Source organism: Austrofundulus limnaeus, unplaced genomic scaffold (assembly GCF_001266775.1).
Source record: "Austrofundulus limnaeus strain Quisiro unplaced genomic scaffold, Austrofundulus_limnaeus-1.0 Scaffold496, whole genome shotgun sequence".
Lineage (NCBI taxonomy): Eukaryota > Metazoa > Chordata > Actinopteri > Cyprinodontiformes > Rivulidae > Austrofundulus > Austrofundulus limnaeus.
In genome coordinates, this window is record NW_013952898.1 from 52,936 (window position 1) to 62,822 (window position 9,887).

The 9,887-nt window shown below is 37.8% G+C and overlaps 1 protein-coding gene across 1 annotated transcript in view; it reads right to left on the reverse strand.

The window, feature by feature from the left end:
- LOC106530160 (trypsin-3) overlaps positions 1 to 8,785 on the reverse strand; it is a 12,706-nt gene extending 3,921 nt beyond the window's left edge. Inside the window, exons 1-2 of the mRNA XM_014025740.1 lie at positions 8,602 to 8,785; positions 1,435 to 1,594 (exon numbers count right to left, since the gene is read on the reverse strand). Of these exons, the coding sequence (XP_013881194.1) occupies positions 1,435 to 1,594; positions 8,602 to 8,656 (215 nt within the window). The 5' untranslated portion in view covers positions 8,657 to 8,785. The remainder of the gene's footprint in view (positions 1 to 1,434; positions 1,595 to 8,601) is intronic.
- Positions 8,786 to 9,887: the final 1,102 nt, after the last annotated feature.

Below are 9,887 nucleotides of genomic sequence, written 5' to 3' on the forward strand. Positions count from 1 at the left end.
CTATCTATCTATCTATCTATCTATCTATCTATCTATCTATCTATCTATCTATCTATCTATCATACAAACATATTGCTGTAAATCTGATTATATTGAATTAATCTGAAGTCTGAATGTATTTAGTAAGAGTCTGAATATATTGAATGAAAGTCTGAATGGACTTGCTGGGAATTATGTGTGTACCTATTGGGAATTAGGGGTATGCCATAGCATTCCATTCAGGGAACTATTATAAATACTGTATGTTGTCATAAGTCTGAATATAAAGAATGAATCTTGAACATCCAGAATATTCTGAAGAAAGCTTAAATATATATAATGAGAGTCTGAATATATGAAATTGACCTTGAATATATGGAATTAAAGTCTGAATCTTTGGAATTAAACTTGGTTATTGGAGTTTGACACCCCTGATTTATATTTTCTGAAAACGTCTGTTTTTTTTCCAGAATGTTTAAAGTTTTGAACACAGCTGTAGAAGCCAGCTAAACAAACTGAAACCACCATAAAGCACAGTAGAAAACCTATATTTAATTTCTTAAACAGGTAAGTATTATATGAGAAAAAAAATCTAATTATCAATATTTCCATTTGACACATATCTGTGAAAGCCTAACAATACAGTCAGTAACATAATGTATCCTATTTAATATCAGATAAAATATCATTCAATTCATCATGTAGATTTAATGCCAAATGTTTAATTCCTTTTATCAGACCAAACTGTGTGTTGTTCACCAAAAATTACATTGTCACTGAGTTTCACTGGCACCAACAGTTGTGTCGGTTTTCAGAAGCACCACCATTGGGTACTGGTGTCATTTTCATGTGTTTTCTTTCAGCTCTGATAGGTCAGAGCTGAACATCTCGTATGACTTGTAAATCCCTCTAATCTAATCTGCACACACACAATGCCACACATAAAAGTCAGGTCTCAGTTACTCGCACCAGACCTTATTTTTTTTAGAACTTTGTGTAAAAAGAAAGTACTGGGTGCCCTAGAATTTTATTTTAGGGCTTCCTCAATCTTGTGTTTTTGTCTGGGATTATTCAGCTTTGGCAGCATGGCGGTGCAGTTGGCAAGGTCACCTTTCAGCAAGCTGCAGGATCACACCCTGGCCTGGACCTTTCTGAGTATAGTTTGCAGGGGTGTTCTCTTGGTGCTCTGGTTCCCTCATTAACCTAACATGAACGTTTTTGGTTCATTGGTAACTCTAAATTCTTCCCACATGTGAAGGGCAGCTTGTATGAGACAGACTTGAGATGTGTTCAGGTTTTACCCTGCCTCTTGCACAGTGATTGTGCTTAGAGTCAGGGTACTAAAATAGGTACCTGTTACACTGAAAAAGAGAGGGTGAATAAAATGAATGGATAGATGAAATATTACATTTTTGTGTTCTGTAAAGGTAAATTAAAAGAGGAAAACCAGCTCACCCAATGTTACAGTGCGCTGCTGTGATTACCCAAAATTGACTGATCAAGAAGCCCCCACAGAAGTGTTGGCGGTTTGTGGTCTGAACTGACACAATGTACTTGATGGAATGTGGAACTGGTGCATAGCCTCCCACTATGCGGTCCTCTGCACCCTGTTGACCTGAAACACACACAACAGTGAAGAGAGAAACAGTGAGGATGAAATCTGGCTGGATTTTCAGAAAGAAACAAAACTGACAGTTGCACTTTCATTTTTGTAGCTGCTGCATCAGCTAAAATAAAAGGAAAACAAGAATTCACCAAACAAATGCCTTCATATCAGAGATGTATTGTTTCTCAAAAAGGATCAGTCTCAGCATCATTATCTGGTGTTAGCACAGTCTGCAGGGGTCACTATTTGATTTTCTGCCTCTGTAGTTTTCTGAATAACTCAAGTGCTGGAAGAACATTTTCTAAAATGCAACTGCAAACTGCCACTTTATTTTGCTATAAACAATTGTACAAAACCTTAATGTAATAGGCACAAGTACAAAGAACTAGACAAGGACCTGGAGAAATTATGAAAGTGCCATCCACTCAAAATTTATAGTTCGACTTTAGTTTAACTGGAGGGACTATGTTTCTCGGCTGGCCTGGAAACGCCTTGGGTTTCAGCCGGATGAGCTGGCCCAAGTGGCTGGGGAGAGGGAAGTCTGGGTCTCTCTGCTTAGGCTGCTGCCCCCACGATTCGACCCCGGATAAGCGGCAGAAAATGGACAGACGGACTGACTTTAGTTTAGAGTTAAACTGTCATCTACCACCATAGAAAATTTTGTCCTAAAATGACTAAAATGGCTTAGATGTGGTCAATTTCAGATTTTAGCTGTGGTGGCCTTCATAATATTTTTTTCTGACTGTATGTGGTGAGGATTGTTTTTAAATACCACCACACACAATCACAGCCCAATATGTTAATAAAATGGCCAAATAATTGCGGTTTCAAATTAGCTATCCTGAATTTTAATACAGCATTCGGAGTTTGTCAAAGCTTGTTCTTGGCTGTACCAGTTTCAGCTTTGCAAGTTTTAAAACAGGCTGAAATATAGCCGTATGTAAAATTAGCATTAGTGGTTAGCATTGGTGGGCACTAGTCCCCTGAAGCACAAAAATGCTAATTGCGGACCTAAATTTGTTGCGCTAAACTAAACTTTTCATTGAGTTTTTATCATTATTATTTTTTACAGCAACGGAAGAAAGCCGTCTATACTCACTACAATTTTAAACCACACATTTCATTAAAAGTTTATCATCATTATCTTCGCATTGGAGGGAGGAAGCCATCTCTAGTCAATACAATGAAAATCTATGGTATGGAAACAGGCGTATGTGTGTTCACAGAGCTGTAYACTCTGGCTGGCTGTCCTTCTGCCTTTTCCATGAGCTTCATAAGCGGTGAAGTGGATGGCCGCAATTATTTTATGAAGACACAAAGAATGAATTGAACTGGCTTGAATAGAGGAGGTGGGTAATGATCTTACAGTTGTAGCTGTTGTGTGTTTTCACAATCTCTGGTCCCAGTCCATTTGTAACTTTAATCACTATTATAATCCTAACTAAAAGTCTGCAGTGTTCCCACACAGGTTTTTTGTTTTTGATTTTTTTTACTGTCTACAGTTTCAGGTAGCAGTCTTTAGTGTATTGGTTACTTGTGTTTAGTCTCAATGGTTTTTAAGGTACTCTCCATCCCATGTGGTCATATTGATCACAGTAGCCTTACTGTGTTTTTATGCCATGTCACCTGAGGACTTGAAATATCACAAAAGGCTCTGGCCTTTTCTCATTAGGATTTCCCCAGACTCAATGAATCTTTTCACAGTATTTTGCAAAGCGTATGATAAAAGATCCTAGTTCTTTGAATTTTGCATTTGTCATTTCTCGATCTTTTTTATTTTCTCACATTCTTTTTGTGAAAGAGAGAAAAAAAGGTGAAAAGACAAACAAAGGGGGATATTAAAAGTGTATTTGTTCTGAAATGATAACGGAGGCAAAGGAACCTAGCTTGTTGATAATTATCAATTTATTACAAAGAAAATGCCGTGCAGCAAACCCCAGAGATGAGACTAAGTAGCAGGATGTGTCTGCCTCAAGACTCAAAGAAAGTGCCTTTAAAATAAAGCTACTGTCAAGGGGAACAAGCTGTATTATCAGGAAGGAAATAGGACCTGGCATAAAAGACGTACTCTGAATGGTAACATATTGTTTACCTTTTATTTTGAGTGAAGCCTCCAATATCAAAGTGAGACAACCGCAACATTTTTTATGGAAAGTTATTTCAGTCTCAGGAAAACATAATTAGCTTTAAATAACAAATGTTTGTCTCAGATGCTTTTACTTTCATTAAACTTATTACTTATTAAAATATTTTTCATGTCAAAAGTTGAACTCATTCCAAGGTGTTTTCTGCATCGACAGTCTGTTCTCTGTATTTAAATTTTTTATTTTAATCTTTATTAAAATAAATACATGCAGTATATCATAATAGTTGAAGACATCTTCTCTGATTTATAACAAACAGTCTTTATGCCTAATCTTCTGTCAAGAAGGTCCTAATATATTAGGTTAATTACTACAACATTATTACCCCTTTTCCAGTTGCTGAAAATATGGCAGGAAAGTTCATTTAGACTTGATAACAATAAATTATTGTTGATTTAAAAAGATCAACTGTTTACATCTTTTTTTTTTTTGGATTTTAAGTTTGCTTACTGTCCAAATTAACTTTTGTTCCTTAGAACAATTGTCACACAAATGTTAATGTAAAGATAAACCAGACCGTTTTTTTTTTTTAACATTTTCAATTTCTTTTTGACAATCTAGCAATTTTTGGTGATTTTTTTTTTACATTTTCAGTTGAAACAGGCAGTCCTATGACAAACAAGCACAGGCACACACATGCTTCATTCGTAAGACAGCTCAGTCCAGGACTGACGCGTGTTCTGTCCACCTTAGATCATTCGGAAAAAAACACAGAGGCGGCAAGGGGGCTAAAGTGAGCCCACCTCTGACACCCCTCTGAGCCGACAATAGAGGTAAATACGTTGCGGTTCAGCCAAGCTGAGATCTGCTCCACAACTTTTTTGGTTCCACACTGCTGGGTTCATTTCTAAACACGTACATGTGAGCCGGACCTGGCCTGTGATTTATGAATGACCTGAAGGAGCTTAATCTTTAACTTTTTAATTGCTAGTTAAGAAGGGCATGGATGAAATGTATCTGTTGTGCTAATTCCAGCACATTTCTATTCACAGAATATTGATTAATGTGCACTGTCCTTTTAAATTAATTAATTAATTAATTAATGAAACGAAATATACAGTAATTCTGTAGTTTAGAGAATTGTTTTGGACATAATGAGCTGTTGCACCTTGGTAACTTACAGGGAATCAATGTTCTAACAAAAGATATTCAGCTTAAACTGAGGTTTATCCAACAGTTGATGCTTATATTTAGAAAAACTAACTATGTAATGAAAAACTTGTGAAAGGGAACCATTAATATTCACTGTAGACATGAATATCCCATCAGAAAACTGAAATTGGCATGCTTTAAAAATAGAAAGTGAAAAACAACTGAAATACAAATAAACAAGAAATATAAAAACATTTGCAAACTCTAAGAATTGGGACATTATTAGCAGGGGTTGTGTTGCAACACAGGAAATTTATATTGTACAAATTGTGCCATTCTTGTTTAGAAGTAATTTGCAATTAATTAATTAATTAAATTTTTAATTAAGCTTTCTTTTTGTCAGAGTTTGGTTGCATTGCCAACAGTAAGTCAGTTGGACTCTGCCAAGGTTGCTCTTTGTCACCGATTCTGTTCAAAACTTTTATGGACAGAATTTCCAGTTGCAGCCAAGGTGTTGAGAGGATCTATTTTGGTGACTTCAGGATTGCATCTCTGGTTTTTGCAGATGTTGTGGTCCTACTGGCTTCATCAGATCATGATCTTCAGCTCTCACTGCAGCGGTTCGCAGCCAAGTGTGAAACAGCTGGGATGAGGATCAGTGCCTCCAAATCCGAGACCATGGTCTTGAGCCAGAAAAGGTTAGCATGCCTTCTCCGGGTCGGGGAGGAGGTCCTGCCCCAAGCAGAGGAGTTTAAGTATCTCTGGGTCTTGTTCACGAATGAGGGAAGAATGGAGCAAGAGATCAATAGGCTGATTGGTGCTGCATCTGCAGTGATGCGGGCGCTGTACCGGTCTGTCGTGGTGAAGCTCAGCCAGAAGGCGAAGCTCTCAATTTACTGGTCGTCTATGTTCCGACCCCCATCAATGGTCATGAGCTTTGGGTAGGGACTGAAAGAACAAGTTTTTGGATACAAGTGGCCAAAATAAGTTTCCTCCTGGAAAGTCATCCAGGAGGGACTCAGAGAAGAGTTGCTGCTCCTCCACATCAAGAAGAGCCAGTTGAGGTGGCTTGGATATCTGGTTAGGATGCCTCCTGGATGCCTCCCAGGGGAGGTGTTCTGGGCATGTCCCACTGGGAGGAGGCCCAGAGGAAGACCCAGCACACGCTGGAGGGACTATGTTTCACAGCTGGCCTGGGAACACCTTAGGATTCCCTCAGATGAGCTGGCCCAAGTGGCATGGGAGGGGGAAGTCCGGGTGTCTCTGCTTGGGCTGCTGCCCCCGCGATTCGACCCCAGATAAGCAGAAAAAAATCAGACAGATGTACASTTTCCTTTTATAATAGGAGATGTGGAACTGTTCAACAATATCTTTGACAAATAAGGAGCAAAAATTATGTCAATAAAGTTAATCTTTGTGTAAATCGAATCCATCAGTCCTTTCTGAGCCACAGGGTAAAGAGAAAAGACACCATTTACAGACTGACAGTTCCTCAAAACAGACTTTTTAAAGACTTAGAATAAAAACCAAAGTTAAATATCTCAGTGACTGAAAGAATTACTATAGAGGGCAAAGCTATACCTCTTCAGCATTCAAGGTATTAATTTTCAGCTGTTATTGGCTGCAGTGCCATGTGCCACACCAAAATAGAAACTTTACACAAGTGAATACAGTCCAGATTGGGTGTCAAATTAACATACACATAATGGTGCATAAGAGTATTATGTAAGATCTTGGAACCTAACTTTTAACTGGAAGCCCTCTGAGAGCGAACATCAACACAAAGACCTTAGGGTCAAATCACCACAAAAGTTATCATTTGTTTAAGATAACCTCAACATTTCCTGAAAGTTTCGTGAAAACCTATTTATAACTTTTTGAGTAAAACTGTGTACAGACAGACAAACTGTCATTATAAAAAACATATATATGCAAGAGCTTATATCTTTGGCACTACAGACAATTATGAAAAAATTATAAATACAAAAAAAGACACTAACAACCACAGAAGAACCACTCATCAACACATTACAATCATGTAGGCCACGAAATGCATTCCGTTTAAAAAGCAGTGGAAAGAAACTATTTAAATGAAGAGACGTAGAACATTTGATGGAAAGGTACCGTCTCCCCGAGGGACGAAGCTCAAACTTATCCTCAACAGGCTGAGTTGGATGATTAATAATAGATAAAGACTGAGAAAGAAGTCTGCCTTTAAAAATGTCCTCAAAGGCTGGCAACACATAGCCTATTGTGTTACAAGCAGAGCGTACCACTCTGTTTGACACTTTCTTTTCTTTGCTATGAGATTTCCAAACCACACCACGATAGAGCTAACAAGAAGACTTTTAATTGTACAGTGATAAAAGTTTAAAAGAATGTTTATATTTAGAGTGAACTTACTGAGTTTGTGTAAAAAGAAGAGTCTCTGTAGCCTTTTTGACAATGATATTGGTGTGTAAATGCCTATTCAAATCTTTTGAGTTGGTCGCTCCTTAAAACTTAACACTATCAACCCTCTGTACATCTGTGCCATTTATAATAATAGGCAGATTAACATTCCTCTTACCAAAGTCAACAATCAGTTCATTTGTTTTAAGTGTTCAGAAACAAACTGTTTTGTTCACTTCACTGAACATCTTCTACCTCAGACTGATGGAAAGAGTCGTCAAACCAAAAATAGTAGTATCATCTGCGTATTTGATGATCATATTATTGGGATGGACAGCAACTTAATCATAGGTATACAAAGTGAAAAAGAGAGGACTTAAAATACAACCTTGCAGAGATCCTGTACTCAAAGTGAGTTTGTTAGAAAAACAGTTGTTAATTTAACCCTTTGAGGTCTGCAAGTCAAGAAGCTCATGTAAACCAAGAATTTTCAATTTATAAATGAGCTGCAGAGGTATGAGTGAATTAAAAGCACAACTGTCGTCTATAAAAAGCATCCTGACATAAGATTTTCCATTATCCAAATGTTTATAGAGAGTTCAAGGCCAGAGAAATGGCATCTTCAACAACAAACTAATGACAAACTAACAGGATGACAAATTGACGAGTGAGTGCAAATTGGAGTTTGGGAGAGATGACAACAACAAACAGCCTATCTTAAATTAGCATTAAATGTTTCAGTCCCACAGCTTTATCTTTTCATTAATGACATGATTTCTTGACACAGAGGAGTGTATTTGCCATGGTTACCTACTGTTATCTGAGTTGATGTCCTTCATCTATTGTTACTGAGGTTTCAAGTTAGTTTTGTGAATCAGCTCGGGTTTTTTTTCCTCATCTTTTCATATATGTATATAAATCTTGTCAACTGCAAACAGTAACTCTTTGGATCTGTTTCTATTAAAGTTTTAAGTGAAATGTTGATGGCTACAATCAAATCCATAATGACACTGTGATGCTGTATTCTACAGTACCAAAACCAAATTTAACTTAAAAAATATTACAAACATTACATTCAAACTTTATTCACATTTGTTCTCTTCTTTTTCCTTTTATTTTTTGCTATTTCAGTATTCATTATTTGTAGACGCACAAACCTGTGAGACACATTTCTGGTCTCAGTTCTTTCTAAAATTTACAGATTGTAACTTTTTTTTTTAAATCAGTTAGCTACATATTCATGCAAACTGATTTTGTGAACCTGGAGCTTTAATTGTGCTGGTCATCTTCAGTTACAAAGGAATAAAACACTTTTCCTTCTAACCTTACCCAAATCCTTTTTATGTCACTGTAATGAATGGCAAATTCAAGTTAAAACAGCTTACTTACAGTACACAGCCAGGGCTTCCAACAGGACGCAAAACACTAAAGACAGCAGGTCCATTGTGAGAAGAGTTGAAGATCAGTCTACCTGCAGTGAGAACCTTCACCTGTGTGCTCTGTGCCTAATCTGAAAAAGTAAGGTGGCTCATCTGCCCTCTCAGATTACACATAGCTTCTGTTTCCTTCTACATGGCCACGTCCTTGTCTCACATCTATATATAATTGATGCCTCTTCAAGCATGGCACCCTCATCTCTGCTTTTCCTTCACCTAATCAAGGTGCCCTATTGATTGCCCTGTTGATATGACCTAATCATTGTTTAAATGATTCCATAGTTTAAAGCTGATGCATTTACTGCCACATAAAATGTTGAAGAAAAACTTATTTATTGTGATGTCATGAGCTCATGGCTGTAAAGTGGGCTCATGTGTCATTTATTCTGATTTTACAGCCATAGATCAAATAGGCTGCTGTCACATWAAATGAAAGGAAGTAGTTTAACACTCTTGACTGCTGCTTGTTTTTTCAATGGAAAAATTAATCAGGATCTTGCTTTTGTGTTGGGTCAGGTTAACACTATTTTTGGGACTGGGTGTCATTAAAAATGAAAGGTTTCATCAGATCTGTAGTTTCTGTGTGGAGTTCCTGACCTCATCTAACAGTCCTCACTGTAGCAGTGCTCTCTTACAGTTTTTTTTAACTATGACCTTCTCCTTACTATAGATGCTGTTACTCACTGTTGTCGGGTKTTGACCTGCCAGCACAGACTGAAAAGATAAAAACCCACACAAATAAGCTTTTCCACATTTCCATGCACACTTTCAGTACAATTATGAGCAGACAAGTTATCATCAACAATAATGGGGATTTCATCCACCGCACTTTACACTCACCGGCCACTTTATTAGGTACACCTGTCCAACTGCTCGTTAACACTTAATTTCTAATCAGCCAATCACATGGCGGCAACTCAGTGCATTTAGGCATGTAGACATGGTCAAGACAATCTCCTGCAGTTCAAACCGAGCATCAATATGGGGAAGAAAGGTGATTTGAGTGCCTTTGAACGTGGCATGGTTGTTGGTGCCAGAAGGGCTGGTCTGAGTATTTCAGAAACTGCTGATCTACTGGGATTTTCACGCACAACCATCTCTAGGGTTTACAGAGAATGGTCCGAAAAAGAAAAAACATCCAGTGAGCGGCAGTCCTGTGGGCGGAAATGCTAACCACCCGTTACAACCAAGGTAGGCAGAAGAGCATCTCTGAACGCACAGTACGTCGAACTTTGAGGC